The sequence below is a fragment of the Mycteria americana genome, chromosome Z (genome assembly GCF_035582795.1).
Source record: "Mycteria americana isolate JAX WOST 10 ecotype Jacksonville Zoo and Gardens chromosome Z, USCA_MyAme_1.0, whole genome shotgun sequence".
NCBI classification, from domain to species: Eukaryota; Metazoa; Chordata; class Aves; order Ciconiiformes; family Ciconiidae; genus Mycteria; species Mycteria americana.
In genome coordinates this window covers 28,951,656-28,978,989 of record NC_134396.1, presented here as the reverse complement: position 1 = coordinate 28,978,989, position 27,334 = coordinate 28,951,656, and the positions used below count along the sequence as shown (strand labels likewise).

Here is a 27,334-nt window from a genome sequence, read left to right as displayed (position 1 = left end):
TGAGTAAATTAACATATTTCTCATTGCATAAAGCTCGTAATATGCACGTGTGTGTATATGCATGCGTGTGCGTGCGTAATATTTTTGGTTGGACTGGGGAAGGAATAAGCAGAGGGCGGAGGGGAGAAGGCGATGGGCTGCAAGGATGAATGGCTGCGTTTACCAGCCTCATTCTCTAGTGAAGTTACACATTGTTCTTTTATTTAATTTGCGTTGTGCCGAGGTCTTCCGTACAGCAGCTGAGTCAAAGGGGAAAGAGAGAAGAAACAGAAGGAATATATGTCAAGTCAGAAAAGCTATTGAAATGCAATATTAAACTGCGTATCTTAGGTCTGAATTTTAGAGTGTCTAGTACTTTGTCTAGTTGTTCATTAATGAATATCTGCACAGATCTAAAGATAGTTTGTGCTTACATGTCTGTATTGAAATATGCTATTTATAACCGTGGTTTTTTATTCTGATTGTAATTAGCTGATTTTAAGACTTTCCTCTTCCCACCCTTTCTTTCCTCTCTCAGCCTATCCCTATTACTGCTGTCTTACTATTAACTTCTAACGTTTTCAGTGCAACTTCATGCTTTATATTTCACATGGTGGCACCTGACAGATTTGTAGCTATGCCCCAATTGACTAAATTACACTAGTAATACGTGTATTGCAGTAATGAAGATTATGTACATGAAATTAACATTACATTTCATTTAAGATGGCTAATAAAATGGTCATATTTTTATCTGTGGTTCTTTGGCATAGATGAACCAGATTTCTAGAGCTAGTGTTGAGTAGTGAAATGACATTCTTTTATACTGCACATTCATTATTCCTGCACTATTTTGATTATCTTTTTCTTACCATTGTTTGCTGTGAGAGTTTAAGGTAATTTCTTTCCCGTGCAATGCTTCTGATAACAGAAATTTCAGGAATAATCAACAGAAATTTTACTCTCTGTCTTTTATAACGTGAAAAATTCTGTTGTTTGGGATACAGTGCTTCTGGGAAACCTTTTCTTCTTGCAGGTGAATAAAGTGATACATTTTTCTAGGCATCAGAAACAGAATGTGAGCAGGGTTTGAAATCTCAGATAAACTGAGTAAGATCCACATTGGTCACCTATTTTGTTTACAGCTACTAGCATAATCTCCTAATAATTTCATAATATTTAGTACTAATTAGGGGCCGTATTTTGAAAATCTTAGTCGCTATTAACACAATGAGACATTTTGACTGCATGAAAGCATGGATTAGATTCCTTGCCAATTTACATTTTATCTTTTCAAAAATTATGCATCTATTAGGCTTCCAACACAGTAGAACTGGAGTATTTGCTATTTGCAAAATTTATATCCGTTTCCAAATACAAAGTAAAAAGTGTTCTTTGCCTTGAGATGCTTACATTCGAAACCTAAACTCAACAGACTGAGATTAACATAATGTCCTGGCTGAGTAATCAGCCCTGATTCCATAGAGATGTTTTTGGTAGATAACAGTTTTAGAATTATGGCTTCGTAGAGTTGAGGGGATTAAACAACTTTTGCCTTTTAACTGGGCTGTCAGAGGCTAATTGAAACCACCGATGAGATAAAGAGTAGAAACTGAAGGCAGTAGGTCTTCCTGTGTTTTCACAATAACGCGTTACTTTCTTCAGAGAGCATTGCCAGCACTGCCACTGTAACTTTGTGCAGCGTGCAGAGGACAAACCAAGTGTGCCCTGCTGTGTTAGTTACATAAACATGAGACGCCATGCCAAAGCGCATCTGATACGTGGTGTATGCAGATGGATATATTTCTATTATTTTAGGCAAAGAGGGGCTCTGAACCATTGGAGACTGGTTTAATCATGCAAGTGATACACTTGGCTTAGGGGCCTGGCAGAAATGAATGCTGCATAAATGCCCTCAGAGCACCTAGTGTCAGCTGAGGCATAATTTGTGGTGGTTTTGGCAGAAGCTTCTGGACCCTGTTTGAGGAAAAGGTGAAGTAAGAGCAAGGGTCTGCAGAAGGACTAATGGAAGAGGTGACCAGAGAGAAACAAAGCTACTCACAATACTGATACCAACAGTTAAAAGAGATAGGTCTCTCCTTCCTTGTCCCAAATTCAGTTCAAATCTGTAACACCTATTCTTTAACATCAGGAATGTCTAATATCATGGATTATATTAAAGCTGCTAGAAGTACCTGTGCCATCTTGCTATAGAAAAAAAGTAAGATATTTGGCATTTGTAGCAGCCACAGATTTTAAGCAGGCTCTTTCATGAGGCTGTGAAGCAGTGTCCTGACTGCGGTTCCGTATCTTCACTAGGGTTATTCCTTGCGCTGGTTGAATTGCAGCCTCAGTTGATGATATGCTCGCATCTTCTGTTGTCAAACAGAAATCAACACAGTCTTGTCCCTACAGACTTTAGAATTTAACTGAAACACAATAAAGGAACAAGAAAATGTGGAGAATGGACTATCACCATAGCTAATCTGACAATAAACGTGGCCAGAGTGGTCATTCCCTATAATAAAAAAAATTGCAGTTTATAATAAAGACTTTTATTCCGTCTTTTTATTATTTTTATGAGAGACACATTAGAATTTGGACTTATGTAGAGTGAGTCAGAGATATACATTTGACTGGAGATTCATTTTTATATATTCCACCAAAGAAATTTTAAGTACATGTGTGGGTGTAAAAAAAACCCATCATGAAGCTCTTCTGCCCCATTTTCAAATTATCTGAAAGAACTTTAAGGAAAAAAAATTGTGTTACATAAATTCTGTGGAATAGGGCTTTTTTTCTTGTGGAAGCTGGCACCCAAATAGAGAATTAAGTTACTACCTTGAGTACTATACCAAAGCAGAAACTGAATTTCTAAATGCCACTCCTGTTTCTAACCACAGGGACTGAATTGTCTCTGTAGAGAATTTAATATGAGGTATTGCTAGTGTTCCACGATTAAATTCTTCTGTTATTTCATATTTTTGTGCACTGTTTTTTGCCAAAGATGCCAGGAGCACTGTGAGTTCCCAGTAAGAGGAACAATTTGTAGACATTAGTTCATAACTATGGTTGCTCAATAAGAAAAAACCATGAATGACAGGTTACACTGCAGCTCCTTTGTCAAAGCGTTCTCTGCATTTTAGTCATTGCACTCTGCAAACCTCATTTCAGTAACAATGATTCTTCTTCTGCTTACTGAAATGACTGTCAGTAATGTCAGGTCATAATCTGCTTGCACAACCCTTAGTGATCTGAAATAGATGCAGGCCTGCCTATGATTATTTTATGATTGTCCTACAAGTATTGACCAAGCTTTGAGAGAGAATTTTCTAGACCTTGCTTTAGGGCCATGATGGAAGGACAAAGGAAAGGAGTGCTGGTGGCCAGGCTTCAGATAAAGAGTCTTTCGTATGAACTGCCTAATTCCCTGAACACGCCATGTGGATCTCTGTGTGGGAGCCAAAACGTAGTTGATGGAAATAGCAGAGTTCATATAGCGGCCTTTCTTTCTGTGCCCAATTTCCCTACCCAGTGCAGGCAGCCATTTGCTACCACGTCAAGTAAAGGCGAGTTTCTCCCAGAATTATGCTTTTGTATGAAGGTGCACATGTTTCCACTAGTTCTGCCTGGGAAGAAGTCTGCATTCAACCCCTTGGGAAAGCTTCCATGCAGATGGTGGTATGGGAGCCCCCAGAGCCAGCCCCTGGCAACCGAATAAGCAGTTTATTCCAGCTCTTTTGAGGAGGAGGAACAGAAGGGTTGTACTAGTTTGATACCTCAGCATCCAAGCCCCATGAACTCAGTGGAGGACTGTCATTTCAGATGCTTCTCCAGAGATACAGGAACCTGAAAAAGCAGCCAGAAAACTTTTAACTGAAGATGTGAATTCACTCACTCGCTGCCTTCTCAGGACTCTGCAGCTGTCTCCTCTGGCACTAGCCCCTGCATTGATTCCAAATCCTAAATAGGAAAGGATTCTTATTGTTGTGGAGGAGGAGTCAGACAGGCACCCAGATGTTAATTCTCTTGCAACTTCCACTGGGCTTTTGTTGGTGCTAAATGTCTATCCTCCGTCAAGGAGTTAATATTATTTATATTGCTCAGAGATACTACCTAATATTGGTTCTTGGCTTTTCAGTTCTCAATAGTCCATTCTGTTTCTTCAGACCACTATCCTACCCTGTCTGGTTTTGTGCCAAACCCCCAGTACTCCAGGCATCCTCCCTCAGAAAAATGGTTGACTGAGGTTTTTTTTTTCTGTATAGCTCTGTTTCCCAACATGTTCTATGCAGGCAGAATTCTGATTTACAGGGCTGATTTTCTAATGTTCTACTATCTCCTTTCTACCCCGTCAGCAGATTAAAGGTTAATGGAGTACAGACATTTCTAGACATCTAGAACCTGCTTGCTACCTTCACCCATTCTGTCATCCAAGGATTGACTGATTAGCTTAAAGAAAACGTAGTTTATAACATGCAAGGCCACTGTTCCTGACCCAAGCTTAAAGAATGTGGCAGGATCGCAGAGTGTTTTCTTTCTCGTTGAAAGTGTTCAGGACTGAGGATTATTTGGAACAGCTTGAACCAAGCCTTCTGTGATACATTTAGGAAGTGGTGAGGTGCCTGGTATGCTGGGGAAGTATGTACACAATGGATACCATTGATGGTTTTTCTGCAGAGATGAGCTTGAGAGGGGATCTTTCATCTTTCCCAGATGGACGCTTTGTCAGCTGTCAGAAATAGGTAGAGCAGTGAAGAACCAAGGATATCACTTTTCTTCCTATCCTGTATCATGTTAATTTTAACTCCTTGAGAATTCTGAGGACCTGAAAAAGATAATAGATACGGTGCCTCATTCAGTGTCTTTCTAAGCATTCAATTTTGCCTTGGCAGCTTAGTGGCCTCTTGGCATTGCCTTAGATTACTTCATGGTGCCTAGGAGGTCAAGGGGAAACAAACCACTCTTAAAATAGAAAAGTCAACTAATTCCAAAATGATGTTTAAGTTGTATCAATGACAGCATCCATCTGAAGTGAAGGCAAGAAAATATGACTGGAAGTCCAGGGTATGTCACCACTGATAGATGTTCTCAGCTATGCCCTAGAGACCCATCAGCTTGTGCTGTGGGTATGTTTCCTAATTTTTGTTGCAGTGATGGTAGTGCTGCTGGTACCAAAAATCGTCCTTGCTTTAGTATCCCCAAACAGACCATTGTCGCACCTTTAGTCAGAATTAAATTGTATTCTTCAACCCTGCAGCCCTGAAAGACCTCTTGATCCCTGTGCAGCATAGCTGTGTTCCCTCCATCTGTAGTCTACATGCTCCTTGAGATTTGTGTCTAAGCTGCCTGTGAAAGATAATTAGCAGAAGCAGATCATATATCTTAGAGAGCAGTCTGTATCTGTTTGTTTTGTAAACATGCCCATTTCACCATAAGAAAATTTTTAGGTCCATAAAACAAAAAAAAAGTTCTGTACTGGTACTCTAGATTATCTGGGTATATATTTCAATCCAGTGTCAAAGACAGATATGTCACAAGAGGAATCTAAACTCTGCCACCTCTCAAGTAAATTTTACTCCAAAGTGTACTGTAAGCATTGGTTGTTTTCTTGCTTTTTTGAATGGATATGATACAACAGAGCTGTATAAAGCGGAGGTAAATACAAACTACTGTCTACCCCTTAGCCTCCTTTTTCTGAGTGGATATGATCCAATAAGGCATCTCCTCTACCTGACTAGTTGATGCTGTGGTGAACTGTTAATAGATTATATGGACAGAAGGGAGATTGGGGATTTTTCATTTAGGTGGAAGACTATTAGGAAAGACTCTACACAGTTGTATAAAGCAGAATTTAGTGTAGAAATTACTCGTTGCTTCTTATCAGAAGGAGTGAATGAGAAGAAACCCTGTTAAATGAAAAGAAGTAATTATAAGCACGGACAGGTCATATTGAGCACTAGAAAGCCTGGGCCACATACATATATTTGAGGTTGCAGGCATAGGTTTGTAAACTCTACAGCCCTGTACATAAATGCTGCATACGTTCACACTTATTCTAGGTAGAATTAAAAGTGGACCCTTTAAAAAGATGGCAATTCTTTTACAATTCATGGATTTGGGTCATGTAGATGCTGAAAATTTTCTGAAATGCAGAAAATTTCTGAGTGTACCTTTAAAAGAACTACTATGGATTTCTAGAAAAAAAGTCAGATTTTTCAGAACAGAAAAACAGTTTCTGGGAACTTTGTGTTCTGAATGAGTATATTATCATCCATAGACTAAATTTAAAGTATTGTTTGCCTTCAGCAATGGAACAGCTTTGATTGCATATATGCTTACTTAACTTTAGTCTTTGCTCCAAATGCAATTCTTCACGCTGAACATTTACACCACTGTGTTACTTATTCATGGCAAACATAAAGCAAACTTGACTTGACTCTGTATAGCCAAGCATATTGAAAAATATTTTGTATCTGTAAGGAAGCGCTCCTTTTCCTTTCTTATCACCTAACACAAGTACTAATTGTAATTTAAATGAAAAGTCAAGATTATTTGCTATAATCAGAAGGAAATTCTGCAGACACCAGAACATCATTTGCAAAACTGCAGCTTTCCCCCCAAATTATCTACATCTTCACATCATGATATAATCTCCACCCTGTTACGGATTAGTTTATAAAAAGTCTGTTCTGTGGGTAGCCTAGCCCGCATTTGTCCAACATTGGATTTCTTTCTCTGAAGTATGTGATACTAACCACTGTTCACTGTGGCTGCTTTGGCATTTGTAAAATCTCTGTTGTTCTAGAAAACAGAGAATCAAGCCTGAATTTCCTAAAAATGTACGCGCTAGTCAGACAAACCTGGAGTCCAGAGGAACTGCTGCTTTCTTTTGCATTCCAGAAACATGATTCTCAATGGAAAAATCACAGAAAAATTATTTTCAATGCCAATGACAGAAGGCATTCTTCATCAACAGATCTGTTAATCTGTTGTGCATTTTGAAATACAGCACTTGGATATTGTTGTGTATTGATGGAATATCTTTCTAACCTGTGCTTATTTCCCCTGACCTCTGGGTGATTACATGTGGAGATATGGTTCCAGATGTTATGATGTAAGAACAAGATGCTATCTAACTAAAGCACATCTCCTGGGCTTTCGGATGTGGTAACCTCTTTCTCCTCCTCCTCTTCTGTTTGCACCCTGTATTTGTTGCTCACGTGGTAATGTCTCATTCCCTTTGTAAACTCCTTGGGCAGAGGGACCTATCCTCTTGGGTCTTTCTGTAAAGCATCTGTGGAACCACAATGGCATGTCAATAATTATGATAACACGATAACCAGTCACGAGGGAGTGCTAGTCAACTCTCATGACTTACAATCAATGTTGTGTTCTGCAGAACTAGGAATGCTTTTATCTCCTAATTTGGTTGACAAACATCTGTAATGACCTGCATAAGGGACAGAACAAGGACACAAGGACAGTTGGTATTGGTTCCCTTTTTAATGCAAGTGCCAAAATAGCTGAGGGTGTATTTCCAGTTTTTTGAAAATGTTTCCTTGCCTGTTTGTCCAGTGCACTCTGTCCACTTAAATCAAACGTAATTTAGCTGCAGAAGAATTAAAGCGAGTAGCGAAGAAGGGCAAGGAGCACCAAAATTCTTTTCGGTGAAGTTGGCTGTGCTGCCTGTCACTCAGAACAAGACAAAGTAAGTAAATTCAGGTCTGAGAAATCTGTGCTCGTAGTTTCAAAAATGAAAATGACAGGTAAACACTTCTGGTACATCATTCCGCTGCACTACGCTTCCGATTTGTATTTGCAGCGATCCTGTCATTACACAAAAGGGTTAACAGAGGGCAAACGAGACACTTAATGTTTTCCTTTTCCCATCAGCGTTCTTTGCAAATCATCAAGGAAATACTCCTGCCTTTTCGTCCCCTTTTCTTTAATTACAGAAAAAATAAAATGCCACTAGAATACCAAAGTGCTGGTAGCTTTGGTAACTAGTCCCCTAAGCAAACTGTTCTGTCAGTAATCATAACCTAATTACCACAGGCAATTGGAAAGGTTGGGTTTGGGTTTTTTTTCTTTTTTCCTTTTTTTTTGTTCGGACGGGGGGAGGGTACATAGGTGGAGGAAAGGCCTTTGGATTTAGACGGGGAACATTCAACAGCAACAATAGTGCGTATGTTTTAAAAAAACGCTGGAAAATGTAAAAAAAAAAAAAAAAAAAAAGAGGGGGGAAAAAAAAAAACCCAAACCCAACCACCCTCTGGCAGACGATCAAGTGCCTGTTGAGACAGAGCAGCGAGTCGGTGGAACGCCGGAGCTGCCCGCTCAGGGCTGTGACTCTGCAGGAGTCCCCAAGTGACACACGCGTCCCAGGGCTGTCGCAGCGCTGCGGCGGGCCAGGGGTCACGGCTAAGAGCAGGGTGTTGCTGGATCAGGCTGAGGAAGCAGAGGTGGCCCCTCTGTGCTCTGTGTGTGGGTCTGTGTGCTCCTTTCCCGTCAGAGCTGGCCCAGCACAGCCAAAAAAGCGGTTCCTTGGCAGGGCTTAATGGCAGGATGATGTAGTCTGTTGTGACTAGTGCATTCCTTTCAGGTTAAACTAGGGAAATGGCATTGTGTTAAAATTCCAAGTCGCATGAATGTTTTATTGCCACAAGTGCATTCAGGCCTCAAGGGGAGTGTGTGTGGTGGGGAAAGGGGGAGGGAGGGTGACTTAGAGACTCGGGAACTATCAGAAGAGCACTTCCCCTGGAAAATTTTACCCGGCAGCGCGAAGCTGACGGGCTGCGATAGCCACTTAGGCAGGTTTCGCTTTTCCTAAGCTGTGGCTGTTTGAAATCTCGCAGTCCAGACAATTAGCAGCTGAAGAAAATATGACAAGACACACGCAAAGAGGCTGGGAGATAGAGGGGAAGGAATGCACCGGGAGGGAGCTGGGTTGCCTTCTCCTGTAAAGTGCCAGACCTCTCCCCCGGCCCCCTCCCGCTCCGCCGCCCCAGCCCAGAGCCCCGGGGGGGACGGCTTCCCCCCGTGCCTGCTGAAGGCCAGGAGTGATCTGTTAACTGTACACCACTGACTGGGAGGCCAAAGCAGCTCATGGTACTGTATGTTACCATTACTACTCCCTCATTCCTTCTTACATTTTTTAAACATCTCTTTGTGTTAACGGTTGACATGAATCAGGAGGGTTTAATTTTAGACTGCAAAAGGGCAAAATGATGAAACGTAACAATGCCGCGCGTTTGCGAGATTTTATTTCTTCAAGGGAATAAACTTACCCGTCCAATTTGCGTTAGCTGTAAGTAATGACTTCTAGCAAAGTTTAAACAGGATTGTTCAGTAGAGCAAGAGTAGGGAGTTTGGAACAACAGCCATGCAGATACAGTCCTTGGAAAGAAACTTTGTTTTGAGTCATACTAGATTTTTTTCAGTTTCTCTGTGTTTTTATATGGTCCCAGGCTATTCAAGTCATGTGCCATGCGTGATTTTTAAGTGATTTTTTAATAAATTACTCTGAAGTTCTCAGTTCAGAGCTGTTTGTAGTGTAAAATTATAGTATACGTTTTACTGTAATTATTTGTATGTACATACTGCTGGTGATTAGTGTGAAAATAATCTGCGTGGATCAGTATATGGAAGGGACCTAAGTGACATTTGAGGGTAGTCTGGATCTCTACAAGTCAGACTGTTTTTACAAAAAGGTAGGCACCTGTGTTTGGACAAGTTTGTCGTGGAATTTGTGTGCTGTTCACACACGTACACACACAGCAACTCTCTTATGCTTCATGCATGTACTCTTGTAAAGTCACTGAAGTCAAAGAAGCAGCAAGAATGTAAGTGAAGACTGATTTGGTCCCTCATGGGACAAAATGCTCTAGATCTTTATGTGTTATGTCTTTATCTAAACATCTAGATCTGGGTGCAGAAATGTTGCTGTATGCGTATAAGCACATATATTTGTGTTTACAGAACGTATGACACTAAAGACTGATGTGACGGGTTTTTGGTTCTACAAGTGAGAAATGATCACAGAGATCACAGAGCAGATTTAGTGTCTTGCAAACAGTCTTTTGCAATAACTGTGTCACTTCAAAGGTTACATATAAACTTAAGTTTATTGTGCTCACGTTGTTAGCATTCTAACTGCCAGACAGTTTGGTTTCTTGCAAGGGTTCATCTGGCCATGTATTATATATTTGCTTTCTGAATGGGATGGTATCAGTGATATCAAACATTACATGCAAGGATTTGTATCTGCAAGAGTTCATAAAAACTAATGATGATGCTTAATACTGCCGGGGTAGCATGGAAACTAGAGAAAGTAAGCCTACTGTACTTAAAATAAGACAAAATTTTATAAATAAAGAGAATTCTTCCATCTTATGTAAGTATGTACATAGCCTGTCTGTACATGTGCGAGTATGTTTATATATGTAATTTTGTACTGATATGTACAATTTACTCTTTCTGAATTCTGCAGTTAAACATTAGTGTAGTATACCTTAGCAGCAAAGAGAAATACTTGACTTGTTTGAAATCTGTTACATTATAAAGCAGATGCACACTCTATAATTTCTCATTTGACCACATATCTGCCAGGAAATCCAGTTATATATGACATTTTTCCTTTAAAGAATGTAACACTAGGAAAGAAAAGAAATCCCCAGACAACCTATAATAAACTATATCCTGTGTTATCTATTGCATAAGAACTGTTAGGACATCTACATTTGGCTGTATGCTTTATTTCTTTTGCTTGCATAGAACGAGACAATTTTGTCAGATAAACAAGATGTTCATCTGATTAGTTCCCATTTATGATGGTTTGGTTGTGGTGTTTTTAAACAGTTAAATTGACAAGGCTTATGGAGGGTCATAAACTCAACAAGGAGTCAGCCATAAAGGAAAAGAATGATTTATAAATGGAATAATGACTTCAAATTTCAGAAACCCTCATTAACACCTTTGATAAATTCTAAACAGTATGCACTTTGAGTATGTGTTATCTGTTTTGGACTATGTTGAGTACAGACTTTTAAGAGTTTACTTATGATGACCTGCAAATGAAAATTTTAAAATGACAGTTATCGAAGATAAGTGGATGGTGGTATATGCTCATATAATGTATGTAAGTATTTATTTATGCTACTATTTGTAACCATTAAAAATAATTTCCCAAGTCAATTGCAGTAAATTATAACTCTTTCCTAAAAACTGAGATGCAGAAAACTTTGGAAATATTCTGCAAATAGATTTCACATATCGTTTCGAAAAGAGGTAATTTGACAGAAGGTCTTATTTTACATTGCTAGCTACAAGTCTGATGGCAAAATTAAACAAAATTCTTAATTATTTTAAAAACACAAGTTCCAATTTGTCTGTATGCATAGTAATGTGGAAGTACAACTAACTCTGACTTTTCCACTCCAGTCAGAACTAGCATTTCATACATTTTGCAGTCACTTTTCTCTAGATGCAAAATGGTAGAGAAGCATTTTGGTTTTACTGTTATGTTAAAAAGAGAATAATGTGCGCTACACAATGGCTGGGAATTTCAGGGACTGCTAAGCATTAATCGCTAAGCACGTTTTGGATTTCACAAAATAGTGAGCCTGGTGTAAAGATGAAGAGATTAAAAATAATACATTTAACATGAATTTTTTTGCCTTTTGATACTTTGGAATACGCTGACTTCAGGCTTTTATATTTTGGTTTGCAAATACAAAGCAGAAACTGACACTCTCTTTTACTTTGATGCTTCCAGTAGCTGGGTCTTCACCAAAAAAGTAAAAAAAAAAAGTTATTTTGAGGTGCATACATATACATACACACACATACGTATGCATATATCTATATACACACATCTAGATACACATCTGTGTAGACATCTATATATTCTTGCATGTATATACTCATTTAATTATGCTACTATAAGCTGTAATGTAGACTTGTTTAAACCAGTTTAGATTTTGGTGTAACTATGTTGAACTAAACCAGTAATTCAATGAATAATGGCTCAGAATATGATCTGGTTTTGTAAGTCGGCTGAGCTACAGTAATTAGCTCCATCCACTTACCACAACAAATGTGAGGTAAAAATGTGTGAGCAAAAATCTCTTTCACAGAACCTTAATTGTCCACATTTTATCTCAGGTTTACAGTGGGCGATAAATGCACATGCATTTAGGTACCATGGTTAAGCTGATATACAACAATTTTTTTAAACCATGATAATTCAGTTGTGTGTCTGAACTCAAAACTAGATCTGTGTGAACATGGGTTGAACTTGATTAAATATATCTGCATCAGGGTTTTGGAGTACTACAACTGGATCCATTTTTAAGTGGATTCATATGTTTTGATGCAACCTTCCTAATAAAGACAGGTCTTGAAAGATGATGACTTATATTTATTTTCTGTAGAAAGATTCTTTGTTTGCAATAATAAGAAAGTTTAAATTGTCACTTTGAGAATTCTTTCTTGATAGGTCTTGAGATATCATTTAAGGATGAATTTGTATCTCTCTTGTGTTCATGGTGTGCATACCACATCAAGAAAAGTTAATCAAAAGAAAAAAATCTTGCAGATACAGAACTGAATATGACCAGTTGTACAATTCTTTACATAGGGCTTTAAGTCCAGTCTTTATATACCATACTTGCACGTGGCAGTCAGTACTATACTGAATTTAAAAAAATAAAAAAAAATCAGTGACTTCTCATCACTTTTACACATGAATTTTTTCATGCTTCCACCTCTGTTAAAGATGTGGGGTTTGTTTTGTGGGTTTTCAGTATATTCTTTTACACTTTGGTCAAAATCTTCCCAGCTGTTTTAAAGAATTGCAACATTTTATTTTACAGGTAGCTCAAAAAAACCCCCCATAGCTTTGAACCTTGTTATGTAAATAATTCTTGTTAACAAGTTCTTTCAAGGCCAAATTTGAAAAAAATTATTTGGATATTTGGGCTATGAATAAGCAAAGCATTTAGGCATGGAGTGATGTTTCATGTGCTTAGAGTTATGTACTTGGCTTATATATGGAGTCTGCATTAGGAAGGACTGGAAAATGAGAAATAGAAGAAAAAATCTGTACATGTATCTACAAGAAAACTTTGACAGAAAGGTACATAAATTATTTGTTGTTTCATGTTGACTTTGTAGCAATGTTGATAGTTCGTTAGCTTTGTTACTTGAGAGAACTTACCGTCTGACTGTGCTCACAAAAATCAGCAGCAAAATCAGACAGTGTTAAGGCCCATAAATAAAACACAAATTGGAGCAAGTACATATGCTTTAATTTCTTTTCACTCTTTTTGTTCTTTACTCTTTCAGAAAAAAAATTATTTTCAGGGATCAGATATTTTAAGTCTTGTCAAGATAAAATTTGCATCGCAGGTTTGGAAAATTTCCTTTTCTTGTCTTGTAGAATTGTTTCCAGAATTACTTTAGAATGTAGACTCTTTGCTAGTGAATTGTTAAGTTTAGTTATTTTTGGACTGTTTTTACCTGTTTTCTTGTATCTTTAGGAAAGCGCTTAACCTCAACCTAAGCAGGGATTTTCAGAGCTACGTAGGACAGGACAGTGTGGACCATAGGCAGGCTTAGTGATATCCTTTCATTTGGGCAGTATGTTTTCAGCAGATTGCTCCTCTACCTTGTTAGACTCGGCTATGAAGTGGAAGGCAGAAACACACACCCCTGCATCTTCTGGGTGTGGACTAAGCCTGAACTTCCTTGGCACCACAGCTGACAAAGTACTGAGGCCACTTCCAGGCGCTACTTTTTACCTGTACACCCCCACCCCACCCCCGTTTTATTAACAGGCCTGTAAAAACATGTTTAAAACAAATAAACAAGGTTCTCCAGGGAGTAGGCTGTCTTTAACAAAGAGAGAGAAGCAAACAAACAGGTTGCTCCTTACTTGGAAACTGAAGAAGGATGATAAAATATTAGGAAAGAAATTAATCTCGTTCTTGTTTTGATCTTGCATGTGAACTGATTTTTCACAGTAGAAGTGCTGCATAAACACTGTCACTTGGTTAGTGTTATTTGTGGTCGGCTGAGCAGTGATAAGGACAATAAAACGTGCCAACAGTTGTGCTGATTTACAGAGTAAGGCATACTCCTCCCTTTTACATGTCTGGCATTATCTCAGGGACTAAATACCTCGTTAAAAGACTTAGGGCATTAATATTTGGTTTATTTATTTAGGTAGTCTTCCTCTCTACTGCCAAACAACTGGTGCTTGCCACAGACTGAGGTGGACTCAGTTGACTGATACAGACATGGGAGCCACCACATCATTTACACCACAAGTGTAAATTACTAGCCTCTTTCAGTTCCAGTACTTTTCTTTGGAAGCACTTCATCAACCTTCAACAATTTAAATTGGCAGGGCTTATGTGTAGACCTCAGAATGACAGAAAGATAGGAAGGGGAGATGAATCCAATCTTACATCTATTGTGAAGATTTTTCATCATCCTCCAAAAAAAATGAGAGCTGCTGGATACGCTGTTTGTTGGGGAATTTTACTGTGTTTCTGTTCCATCCAATAGTATATCATCTCCTCAGCCCTTTGCTGGAAGTCCCATTAATCTTTGACCAAGAACATGATGAAGATTTTAGACACAGTCTAATTGCAAAGCAAAAGTAAAATACTTCTCTTCTGAGGCTTTGAAAAATTCGTATAACAGAGAGGGAAAAGTTTTTAAATTAATGACTATAGTCAGTAACAGAGGTGTGTATTGGTAGTGTTCTTATTTCTCATGAAGCAAATCATGTTCACTCTCTTTTCCTCCTCCATTCACCACAACCAAATTCATGCCTCACCTACAAAGAAAACCACCTTGATTCATTGATCTCACTCCAAAGACTATATTATTATATTCTGACCCAAATAACTTGTTAATTTAATATTATGATTTTACTGATACACTGCCCATTTCTTAGAAAGCTGCACTAGGAAGGAAGCCACGTAATAATCTGTTGAATTTTCTTATAAAATGTGCTTTAAATTGTTGGTGAGAAAACATGTTTGTAACATTTTATATGACAGCAACATGTAGGATAGTTGCAAATTTGGAACCAGCTTTAAGTATGGCCTTCAACAATGCATTACTTACAACAGTATCTTTTGGATCAGAGATTCTTTTTTTCCTCCATGCTTTGTTTCTTGGGATTTTTCTTTTCTTCCAGGCTGCATCTTCTGTTGCAATTTTCTGTTAGTGATGAAAACATTCTATACTGTATTCAAAATCTCTCCTTCGTGGTAGTCAGTGTATTGATATGCAAAGTGTCATTACACTACTGACTGAAATGGTATTTCTGCCAAAGTCCTTAAGCCCCACAGGTAATTGTACCTGAGTTCCTTGATCTGCACAGGTGCCTTCTCTGACTGTAATATCTTAAATGTCAGAACTGAAGCAAGTGCTGCAAGCTTTGCCTTCTGCTTCAGAAAATCTTTTCTTGGATCTTTTGGGGCTAGCTACATGAGTGTGGGGACCATCTGCTGATTCATCCTTGCATTTGCTCTGTTTGTCTGAAAGCATGCCTGTCGGTCATGGCTAAGGTTCTGTTGGTGCCAATGGGCCACAGCAGTAGCTTCCAATGGGGGAAAAAAACAAAAGTATCAGCCTGTAGTCTAGTGTGCTTTAGGTGAAGAATAAAAATTGTTAGAGGAAAAGGACAGAAATTACCTCTATAAAATAGGGAAAAGATTGAAATGAATACTATCCTCCCCCCTTTTCCTGAACTTTCGGTTCAGTCTCGATATCCAGACTCCTGGCACCATCTGTGGGACCGCAGAACATGCTGGTGCTTCCCCAGGAGTCTCAGGGGTGCTTTCCGGCAACCCTCAAGCCCCTTTGGAACTACAGAAAAATTTCCACAGTGACAGTGACATTCCCACAGTGGTGGCATGTCTTCCGACCAGTAGTCTGCCTGTTGCAGAGTTTCCCTATGACCTGTTCAAATTTAATTACTCTTAACCTTTCCTTGATGGTCACTGGAATTGGCCTCAAAAGGTGCTCTGAGTCTCATTGTTATTTAGAAGAAGCACCTGGTGCTGGGCATTTTCCATTAGCTGCACCAGTCATTGCAGTGTCTTTCACTTTTACCTCTTGTCGCTGCTTCTCTCCTTTTGGCCTATCTTTTCAACTCCTGGTCAGAAGAGCATCGCTCCTAATTTATTTAATGGTCAGGTCCTTATTGCCCCTGGACAGACTTGGTATGGGAAGGCAGCATGTACATGTATGTCCATATCTGAGTGGGGAGAGGAGGGGCAAAGGATTGGGCTCCTACAGGATGTTTTTCCTGTAGCTCAGAATAAGTATTACCTCAAAAACCGCTATTGACATAAAAGGCTGTGCCCCCTGCTCCCGCCTCCCCTTATTTCCTGGGTGGGTGGGGGGGATAAAGGTCAGGAAGGATAGATGGGGAAAAGCCTTTATGCTTGTTGTTCTATCTTCTGTTTCTGCTGATGATACACAAAGCAAGTTGTAAATAGCTCCTTCACACAGAGTTGTTATTCCTTTGAGAGAGATACTGCATAGTAGCTGTGCTCTCACCACTGCCATGCCCCAGGGATCGGAGAGGGACACTTTAAAGACCCTTTTCATTCATTTCTGCATTTTTGACAGAAAGAAATTTAGCTTTGTATCAGACAAATGTCATCCAATCATTAAAGCTTGAACATTATTTCAAAAATTTTAGTAGCAGTCAGCACAGTATCAAACAATCTCAGACTATGAATTTGCATGACATACAGAGTCCAAAGTGTTTGAATCCTCATACACTGCCTGCTATCTATACCACAGCACACGAACAAAAAGGACCAAAGGAAAAAAGACAGGTCAGGTACAAATTTCATTTGAAATAAAAGTAATAACAGGAGTAATAACAGGTTTTAATTCCATTTATTCTCCCGTCGGTCAAACAAGGTTCACAAACCTGGAAAATATTAGAATTCATGAAGTGAAAGACACTAAATGCTTGGCTAATTATACTTGTTCTCAAGCTGGTTTTAATATTTTTACCACTTGGGAATATAGATGACAGAAGAGATTGTAGTGTACATTTCTGTATTGAACTTATCGGAGAATAGTTTTTAATTCCTGGGAGATAAACTTTCTCTGACATGTTTTTGTGTGACTTAAAATGTGTTCAGGGAGCTTCAGTGTGTACAGGTGTCTATTTGCTAATATTCAGAGTACTGTCTCCAACTTCTTGTCTTCCCTAGTGTTTGAAATATGATGCTGGTTGTATTGTTAATTTTTATAGTTTAAAGTCAATACAGTCCTTAACTTTTAATATACCTAACACTGATGCAAAACTTACCATTTTCTACCCTGGAGTTCTGCAGATATCAAGGGCCATTTTGGAAAATTCAGGTCTAGTTTGAACCTTAATATAACGGATCATTGCATATAATAATTAGGAGTGGAGGGAGTCCAGGGAGTCTGGAGAGCTAAGGTGCAGAACAGATCCAGAAATTACTTTGTGCTATATTGCTATGCATATTGTTTTGAACAATTACAGTGATGATCATGAGCAGAAAAGCAAGATGGTGCAGTGGGATGAAGAACAGCTCACAGACTTATTAATTTTTGATGGTCTATGAAGCACTTGCTGGTGGCTTATGGAGAGCTGACTAGCCGTGTGATGCTGGCTTTCTTCTTTGCTTTCTGATGCTGAATTGCATGAACATTTTCCTGCTTGTACTTTTCCATGTATACAATAATTGTGGGATGTTAAGTAACTGCAGGTGGGAGGGGAGGTGCTCCACATGACCATAAATGGGAGGAGAAGTGGTCCGCACGGCATTTTGTCTCTTAAGATGTTGTCCATGCTCTTAAACAACATGAGAATCCTTGAAGCAGAGGAGAAAGAAAAGCTGGAATATAAATGCAGAGAGATGTGAGCCCGTTTATGTAGGGTGCTTTAGTTAAGGAAGAACAGAAAGATGCAGTAATGGAAAATGAAAAGTCACTGGGGTTGAGCTGGCCACACTGAATAGGAAAGTAAAGGGTGAGAGCTGAAGAAAGATGACTTAATGGCTTGAAAAAGGGTAATGGAGAAAGTCCCGTATACATGTAACAGTGCAAGTGGAAAGAAAAAAGACTGATAAGAGAAGTGAGGACTGAGACCATGTTATTTAGTAGCTGCCAGGTGTTAAAATACATTGTCAAAATGAATCACCGGAGTGCATTCAGATCCACTGGAAATTCAGATGTGAAGGTACTTCGTTAAGTCTTTCTGCCTCCATGAAGAAATTTGAAAACTAGGGTGGTAATTTCGAATTAGATACGAAATAGGGTCTAAATAGGAAACTGAGAACAATGATACAGTATTAGTCTGCTTCCTGGAGAAAGTGACTGTTCTTGGGTGCAGTGTTTTGGGTCCTTTGTAGTTCAGGGTGCGCTGAGCTAGACAGTGGCTGTAAAAGTGTGCATCACAGTAACTAAGATAACCTGAGATTTAAGGTACAGGAATAAACCTGTGTCATGTCACAGATCTAAGTGGCTGTGGGATGCCCAAGTACAGGAGCTAGTGATTATACTAAAAAACACAATGGTCTTGTTATGAAGAGAACAAAACTTGTGACTCTGAGGCTGTGGTAGTTGATTAGATAAGAAAAATAGCAACTTCATATAAAAGTCTGTCCCTCATTGAGAAAAAAAAACCCCTAACTTTAGTTTTTACAGTTAATAGTAGATTGAATAGATCAGTTTCTGAAGTCTTGGAAAAGATATAAATTTTTATATTCTGTGAGGAAATTTTAAGTCCTATGAATGCTTCATTTCAAACACAGAATTTTGCCTGTGTGGTAGTTTTCTCTAAAGTGAATACTTGTGCTAGATTAAAGAGGTCAGTTGTGGTGGCCACGTTGATGAGATACCACGTTAATGTTTCAAACACTGTGACTCTCCATTCCTTGGATACATTCTTGGATTTCAGTTGCTAGACTACCCAAAATGAAAGGACTTTCATGTGAAGCATGGGTTCTCTATCCATTTACATGAGTTCTGAAATGGGTTTTCCTGAGAGCTATGAAACAGAATAAATGCTGGAGAAGCCAGGTGTCTGAACACTCACACTTTGTGCCATAAAACCTTCAGTCCATCACAAGGGAAGCTGACTTGTAATGCTGGAATATTGCAACTGTGTATCAGGCCACTACTGCTTTTTAGTCCCTCTGAGGTTAAGAGTTCAATGTAAACTAATGGTTTACATAGGGAAAGCATAAACATTGAGACAGGACCTGGTGCTATGTTTTAGCCTTCTTATCAAATTGCATTTCTGCTTTCATTTTGTTGTGATAGCTCTGGAATGCCTTTATGTCCTTCCTCCATTGCCATCTCTGTGTAGTCTTAGTGTTCGTGTCTCTGCCATAGAAAATCTCCTAATCTGGTGGAGACGTGTTATCCTTTTTCAGGTGCCTTCCTAAAGACACAGTCGTTTTTCTTGGCCTACGAGCTCCAAAAAAAAATCGCTACATAGGAGTGCAGAAGGAAGTTGCTTGAAGAAATTCTCCCTTCAGTTTCACAGTGTAAATTGTCTTTCGGTATCTGTCTTCCAGACTTTCAAGTTCTTTGGACACAATAGGTGTCTTGCACAGTTGATATTTGACAAACAATGGCAGTGAGAAAAAAGGGTTTCTTGCCTTCAGGATTTTTTTTTCCTTTTTAAGGCGTAATGTCTCAACAAAAGTCTGTTCCCACTTTGTTTTCCAGAGTAAGGACTTCCCAATCCATCTGTGGTATTTCAACTTTCTCCTTCCAGGTGGGACTAAAAAATTTTGTTCAGACCATCCTTTTTTTCTCTCATGACTTCTGCTCAATAATCCTGCTGGTTAGGGTAGAATATTGTTATATCTTGCTCATAGATTTGATTCTAAATCTCTCTAATATCTTAAACATCCTGTTTCACCAGTTTTTGAGAATGCCTGAGCATAAATATTATCCTGTGAAGGCATCCTTTACATTTGAAATTATTTAAATTCTTGCCCCAAAAAAGTATATATGTATATTAGCAGCCAATGACAGAAAGATTTGTTTGTAGGAAAAGGTTTTAAACTGTTAATGATGACATTAAAAGTGTGTTTTATTTAAGGGTAGTAGTATACCTAGCACTATATGAACAAGCAATGTTAGATGGGCCCCTCCTGTAAACAGTCATAACCTAAACAGATGTTCAGAGTGATCCAGTCGTGAAACACTCACAGTGGCCCTAGGATGACTGTCTCTCTGAGCATTGCGATTGACATTTAATGGTAGGACAGAGACGACTTTCCCTAGGTGGCTTAAGGTTTTTGTGCTTCACAGAAGAAATTAGTTGTTTTAAAGAACAAGTGGAATGCAGTGACAGCAACTGCCCAGGTGTGAAAAAGGACGTGGAAGAAAGTCTGAAGGCAAGAGCTGGCTAAATAGACAAGGGAGGAGGAAGGCTATGGGCTTCAGGGAGCAGAATGAAAGCAATATGATGGGGAACAGAAATGTAGCCAGAAGCAGAGTTGTTCAGAGCCTTGAAGTTTAGGATGAAGAGCCTGGACTTGAATCAGCTTCCTTTACCTTCCACATCAAAGAGGGGAGTGACATGATCCGGGCAAGAGGTGAGAAATCCCTTATACCACAAGTTTCATGCTACATTAATAGGAAACGTACTTACAAAGCTGAAGCATTTAAGAGAGAAAAGAGAGTATGAACAAAATGGTCTATAGATAAGGAATATTAATATGACATTCAAGCTGCGGTTTAGTTAACCATCTTTTGGTTGGCACTACTTTTATGGCAAAAGCATACCTGCACAGTAAACCTACGCAGTTTATCCAGAACGTACAGTGACAAAACAGGTCCACATGGCATTGATTTTGTGAGGTGAAAAAGCATGCAACACACCGGCTTTGTGAATATAACTTGTTTCCTGTGTAGTTTTATGCTCAGAATTAGGACAGGTCAACCATGCAAAAATGGAGACAGCCTTCAGCTTTGTTTTAGCAGCCAGGAGCTCTTGGTCACTGGCCTTTTTTTATTTGAAGGCAGCTTTAATAATGCAAGGTGTTTCAGTTTGTCTATGTAGTAATGTGCCTTGTAGTGGAGTGATCCAAATTAGCTTGCATGCCAAAAGCAGCCCAGCTGCAGGTTCACAAAGCTCTGTGTGGCCTGCTTTTCTCAAGAGCAAAATAAGGTAACTTATTCTGCCATTGGAAGGCAGAACTCACTGCTCCAGAGTCATTCAAGATGTTTTCATTGCCCAAGTTCATTTGCGTCTTAGCTCTACTATCACTGCATGGCAACCTGTGGTGCAGAGAGCTCCATCAATAATTTCAAAAGATGCCTCAAGATGACAGTAAGGAAGGTATGGATTTGAAACGCACATAATTTGAATCTTGGTGGAATCTATATGTTTCATTGTTTCATTCAATAGAGAGGATCTTGGAAGGTTCTTTCAAGCGGAATTAGAGCTGGTAGTGCTGACTGGGTTAGAAGGGAGACCAGTGGGCTAGAACCTTATTTTCTCTGCATATGTGTTGATGTTGCCTAGTCAACATTGTGAGTTGGGTCTGCAGCTGCTGGAAACTGCCCTTGTTTCCCCTAAAAATAACAAGATGCTTCCAGCATTGAAAGAGATATGAATATTTCCCTTGATCCAGAAATTGTCAGATTTTAAAGGCTAAGTTTTGTCCAACCCTCTCTTTTCCCTTTCTATTTGACATTTTTGTAAAAAAAAAAAAGAAAAAAAAACACAAACAAGCAAGCAAAAAAATAAACCCCAAAACAACTAATGGTCGCGTATTTAGTTAACTGAAATCTATTTGATTTCGTAAACCTACTCAGATGAGAGAGTGCCCTCTCCCTGCTCTCCAAGCACTGTTCAAGAGAGAGGTTGTTCATAATGGACCTGAGGCAGGCCATAAAGGGTCCATACTTACTAATACATATATATGTCTGTATGTGTATATATATATATACTCTTAGAGAGCGTACTCCAGGCCCTATTTGTTTTCCTTGGTAGCTAAGGAGAGCTTGGAGATGATGCCATCGTGGCCAATGTGTTGGTGTTTCTCACTTCTTAGAATACTACACAGCAGAGCAGTGAGCAGGGTGAGAAGTGTGCGCTTATCTTAGTATGTCTATGTGTGCATATATAATGTTTTATTAATGTATAAAAACAAGCATAATCCTGAAGTGCAAGCAGAATGGCAAGCTTGCAACAGTCATTAAAGTTCACTTCCAGCTTAAATAGTAACCCTGTCGTCTTTTCAATGCATATCTGGTAGAGCAGTAGTTTGTTAATGTTTAGTCAGTGTCTTGAAGATGGAAACCTTTTTTAAGTGTTGAATATTGTCAGTGTTACTCATCTCCTACTGTTACATGTGACTTTATGAACAGCTAGTTAGGGGGATCTAGCAGCTGAAAATATTTATTCCATTTGTAGGTCCATATGCTTCTGATGCAGAACTTTTCAGTGTGCTGTATTATTTCTAATGCTTTATTTGCTCAGAATTTTTCAGAATTCAGTTTCTCTGATAGCAAAGACTCCCTTTCTCCATCCTAGCTCCTGTATGGTTTAACACCCTTGCTCATTCACCCCACCTTTCCATTGCTACTGTCACAACTGTTTATTGGGCTCTGCTGTAAAGTGGATCTGTGGAATGATCTGAGGTGAAATCGCCTTTTTTGATGTTTTTGGAAACCATTTTCTGAGCTAACTCATCCCTGGGGTTATCTTTTGTGATCTTTTGTGATCCTGAAGTATTAGAGCAAAGTTAAACCTGTCTCTGAAGCTGCCCACATTAGCAAGAATAATGATTCATATACATTTACGCTCTGAAGCCTATACTCTCAATTGTAGTGAGAGCGAGATAGCTCAAAGCATAAATGGGATGGCTAAAGCCAGTATCTGATATATAGCTAATTGTTAGAGGAAAATTGAACGAAAGCTAAATCAGCAGAATTATTTCAGTTACACACATGGAATGCAAAAAAAAAAAAGAAAAAAACACTGTGCCCCAGTGCACAGTGAACAGTGTGTTTCCCTACCCACACCCATATGTGTGGAAGCATTTTCTTCCCTGGCACCCTGCTATACTTGCTTATGCCAATGACACTTAATGATATGCTCTTATTGATATGCTGGTACAGATGGACTACCCTAAAGCAGCCCCACCCCTCCACCCCTCCTTTCTCCCTGTCTGCAAGTCTGGAACCTCAAACTTTATTGCACTGTGGAGCATATCAAGGAGAACAGTTGTCCTTAATGTAAAGGATGCATGCAACTTGTGCAGCACTGCACACAAAGACATTTATGTACATATGTGTGCAGACATATAGGTACACATAGCTATCTGCCTATCTACCCATCTATCCATCCATCTGTCTACCTATCTATATCTTTATAGGGATAGGTTTGGGTTTTTTTCTTTTCCAGTTAAAATACACTTCATTGCATTTTGCTGGTGTTTACAACTCCTATGATTAAACTAAAAAGAGTTACTTGAAAACAATTTTGCATGCCGGTTGGACTCAGTAAATACCACCATTGCGATGTCTTGATGTAAATATCGAGGCAACATTTCACTCCCAGTTTATATGTAGTATCTTGTGATGTCTCAGATGTTTGAGGTCCTTCCTTGTGTAGAGTGGGGTTCCTTTCCCTTTTTTTCCCAGGCATACTGGAGTGCAAGTGCAAATTTCCATAAAATTTAAATAAGGTGCTTCCTGTAATAATGAATAATTGTGGCTGCTCTCTGGTCTGCATTGTAATTAACCATGATCAGACTTGTTTGGGGGAGATATTGTTCCTGTTATAGTTTGACAGGCTACTGTGATTTTGCCAGATTAAACAACCTGCAGCATTTACTTGCAAAGTCACAGGGACAAGATGTGCTCCTGCTGCAGCAGCTTCTTCTTAAAAGCAGCAGAAGAATGAATTGAAAGCTAGCTGTGAAGAGCCATCAGTTGTACCAGTGAATACAAACCTATTCAATTTTTGTAGGTTGTAATGACTCTTTCCCCAGGAGTGTTCACAATATTGTACAATGTGATACTTGTGAATTAGACAGTAAAATCTGGCATTGTGGCTCAGAAAGGGCAAAGTGATCCTCATATTTTTTATTTAGTAGATATTTCTGCAGAGTAAATAGAATCTCTCTGGGAACAAATGGGGGGGGAACCCCCAAACAAAAACAAAAACAAACACAGAACTACAGAGGAACCATAAAAAATAGCCCTAAATAAAAATACTTTCTCTTTTAGAAACAGCAAGTGACCTTGTGCTCAAACGCAGATGCTGTATTCAGTAGAGTGATCTCTGTGGACTTGGTAGCATTGTATCTGGCCACTTGGTCAGCCTCTGTTTCTCTGTCTCTCTCCTTTTTTGGGTTAAGAACTGTTCAAAACATTACTGTCTAGTTACTGTGGTGTCTTTCATTTAGATTCTGTTTATTGACTAAACCACAAGGATTCCTGCCCAAAGTACCAGGCAGCCTACGCTTGAATGATTTTGATTTTCTAACATCAGCCCTGGGGTTTATTTGAAAAATGTACATACACTGCAGCTTTAACAAGTCAAGTGACTGCATGATTTTGACCACGGAGTAAAGTATATCTGAAGATCATTAAATTAAAAAAAGGGGGGGGGGGGAATAAATGTAGTAGTCATTGTACCAGCACTGTGCATGTGTGACACATGTTTTTTGTCTTTTCATCTTCCACAAGAGCCAGAAAGTTTCCTGCCGTTCTCTTTCCAGCTATTGACAAATGATTGCCAGATGTGAGATCTTTGCAGTGCTCTTTCCCCTTCACAAACCTGCAGTGATGGGATATTCGATTCTCCCTTGCCCATTTCATCTCCTTTCCACATCTGCCAGGGACACACAGGCAATACATCCCTACATGAGAGTTTAAAGTTTATTCAGCTCCTCCACTCCCCCCAATAAAACATTCAGAGACAACAGAATGAAGTCCATGTGACTCTCCATAAATCTCAATGCATTTCAGTGTAGGTTGGGGTTTTTTATTTGTATGCATCTAGGTAAGTTTGGTTTATATGTTGGTGTGTATTTGTTTTATATATAAACTTATACGCACATATATTTGCATGTGTATATGGAAAAGGTAATGTAAGTTTGACACTGCTCAGGAGTTCCTGTCGTTGTCACATTATATGAATCTTTCCTCCTCCTGATGCTGAAAACAAAGCATAACATTTTACAGGATCGTCTGCTAAAGTGATTTTAATGAGCAACTAAAAGAACATCAGTGATGACCTCTGTGCTGTGAAAGTTTTCAAAACACTTTTTAAAAAATAGGCGAAAAAACCAAGCCTGTGACAGATTGTAGATGATGTGTTACCTCTTGCTTTCCTCCAGTCTTGCTACTGGATTTTTAGGAAAGTTCTGAAGAGACTTTCCTTCAAAATAACTTTTAATAATCTAAGTGAGGAACTAATTTTTATCTTAGCAGAAATAACTCTGGAGTGGCCACACACATAATCAGACTCATGTACAAAGCTTTCCTGGCACTGCTATCTAGATTTTGTATTGATGGGGGATATTTTTCCCTTCCAAGTCTGCCTTTAAGTATGTCTAACAAAAAAAAAACAAAAAAAAAAAAAAAGGAGAGGGAGACAGACAGACTTTCCAGCTCCTGACCTTCCTATCGGGTGGGCTAACACAGGTGGCCTTTCTGTTTTAATACTATGCTTTTGGCAAACTGAGCAGCCCTTCGGTCCCTGACACAGATCAGCATTTTTTTTAATTAAAAAAAAAAAAGTCAATAGAATGTCTGCCATATGTGCTCAAAATAGTGGATGGAATTTCAGGAACAGAGATGCTTGTTTTTTAATCTTAAAAATGCAAGACACTTGCCGTTTTCTTATTCCAGGGTTGTAGTTGCACAGTTGTTACCCTTTCTGCCCACGCCTTTTAAGAGATGGAGCCATATCCTCGTTTTCAGAATGTCCAGACTCACAACTTCACCTTTTTTTTCCCATGCAAGGTGTCCAGGTTCCTTCTGTAGAGAAAAATACCTGAATCTTGTGAGAGGAACACTGTAAGGGAAAATATTCTGCTTCTGCTCGCAGAGCAAAATAAAACCCAAAAACCAAGCTGAATGTGAGTGAAACTTTTCTAAGATTCAGGGTTTTTTGCATTCTGCTTTTGAAGATGATGGGATAGTGAGATAACGTTGTAGGTAAAAGTTTATTGCCCATGTGGTTACCATTTTAATTTCTCCTTTATTCTTTTCTTTTTTCCTCCCCTTTAAAGAAAGGACAGGCCATTTTTGAAAGAAATATAGAAAACTTAACACCTTGAAGGTCAAGGCAAACAGTTGTCTGTCTTTTTCATAAAACAATCAGGCTTGAAACTCCAGTAGGAGGAGATGAGATCCTTCAAGTTCAGAACGCTTCGCTTAATTTGTCCTTACTAATGCACTGGCTGGTTTCTCATGTCTTCCTTCTTCTCTCACCATGGTTACTCGGGGAGGTAGAGAGGTGCTAAGCAATGGAGGTGTCATCCGGCCTGTGCACTGAGGGAACGTCCTTCAGAGGACGACTTGTCACTAGCCGTCAAAGAAGAGAGTGGCTTTGTGGTCTCTGAACATCTGGCAGCGCTGCACAGGAAGCTGAGGGGGTGTCATTAATTGTGATGAAATAATTTAAACCATCAGGAATAAATGAGGCTGTTAAGCTAAGTTCAGATTCCATTTGCCGTGCACATGTGTCTAGCAGCCTGTGCGCAGTTAAAAAAAAGAAATGAGTTATATTAGCTTGTGAGTAGAAGTGAAACAGATACTGTAAATGAAGTGAGTTACAGTGTGATGACATCATGTAGAACAACATTCCGAGAGTCAGTTTTGTAAAATCAGCGTGCAGGAAAGTGGTATGTTACTTTGATAAAGTTTTGCTTAAGATTACACCTGATGATGATGGATAAAGCGAAGGACGGTTTGGTGCAGGATTTGCAAAGCTTACTGTGCGGTTTCAAAACAGCCTATCTTGTAAACAGAGCTTTTGCCTACAAGCGTTAGCAGAGTTTATCTGTTATTTTATACCTACCAGTCTGCTAACTTTGGAACTGGACCAAAGCAGAGATATTCACAAATAAGTGGTTGGACCCCCGATACAGAGGGATCCTTTTGAAATTTTGTTAGTTTTATGTTGTCGAAGGGAGAAGGGGCATTTACTGACATGAGATTTTCATATCCGTGCATCAGCTGCTTTATAAAATGAAGAAATTACACTGCACAGGATTTCAGGGAAACAGATAATCTTGAACTGGTTGAAAAAAGAGATGTGTTGGGTAAAATGCCTCAATTTGCTTTTTGCTTGGACATTCCT

At 39.1% G+C, this 27,334-nt stretch overlaps 1 protein-coding gene across 10 annotated transcripts in view; it reads left to right on the top strand.

Moving 5' to 3' along the window:
* The window catches only part of BNC2 (basonuclin zinc finger protein 2), a 353,515-nt gene that overhangs the window by 114,004 nt on the left and 212,177 nt on the right, over nt 1-27,334 (top strand). Inside the window, exon 1 of one of the 10 annotated variants that reach the window (XM_075526347.1) lies at nt 8,822-9,090. The exons of the other annotated variants lie outside the window; for them this stretch is intronic. Within the exon in view, the coding sequence (XP_075382462.1) occupies nt 9,088-9,090 (3 nt within the window). The 5' untranslated portion in view covers nt 8,822-9,087. Of the gene's footprint in view, nt 1-8,821; nt 9,091-27,334 lie in introns of those variants that run through there. 10 annotated transcript variants of the gene reach the window in all.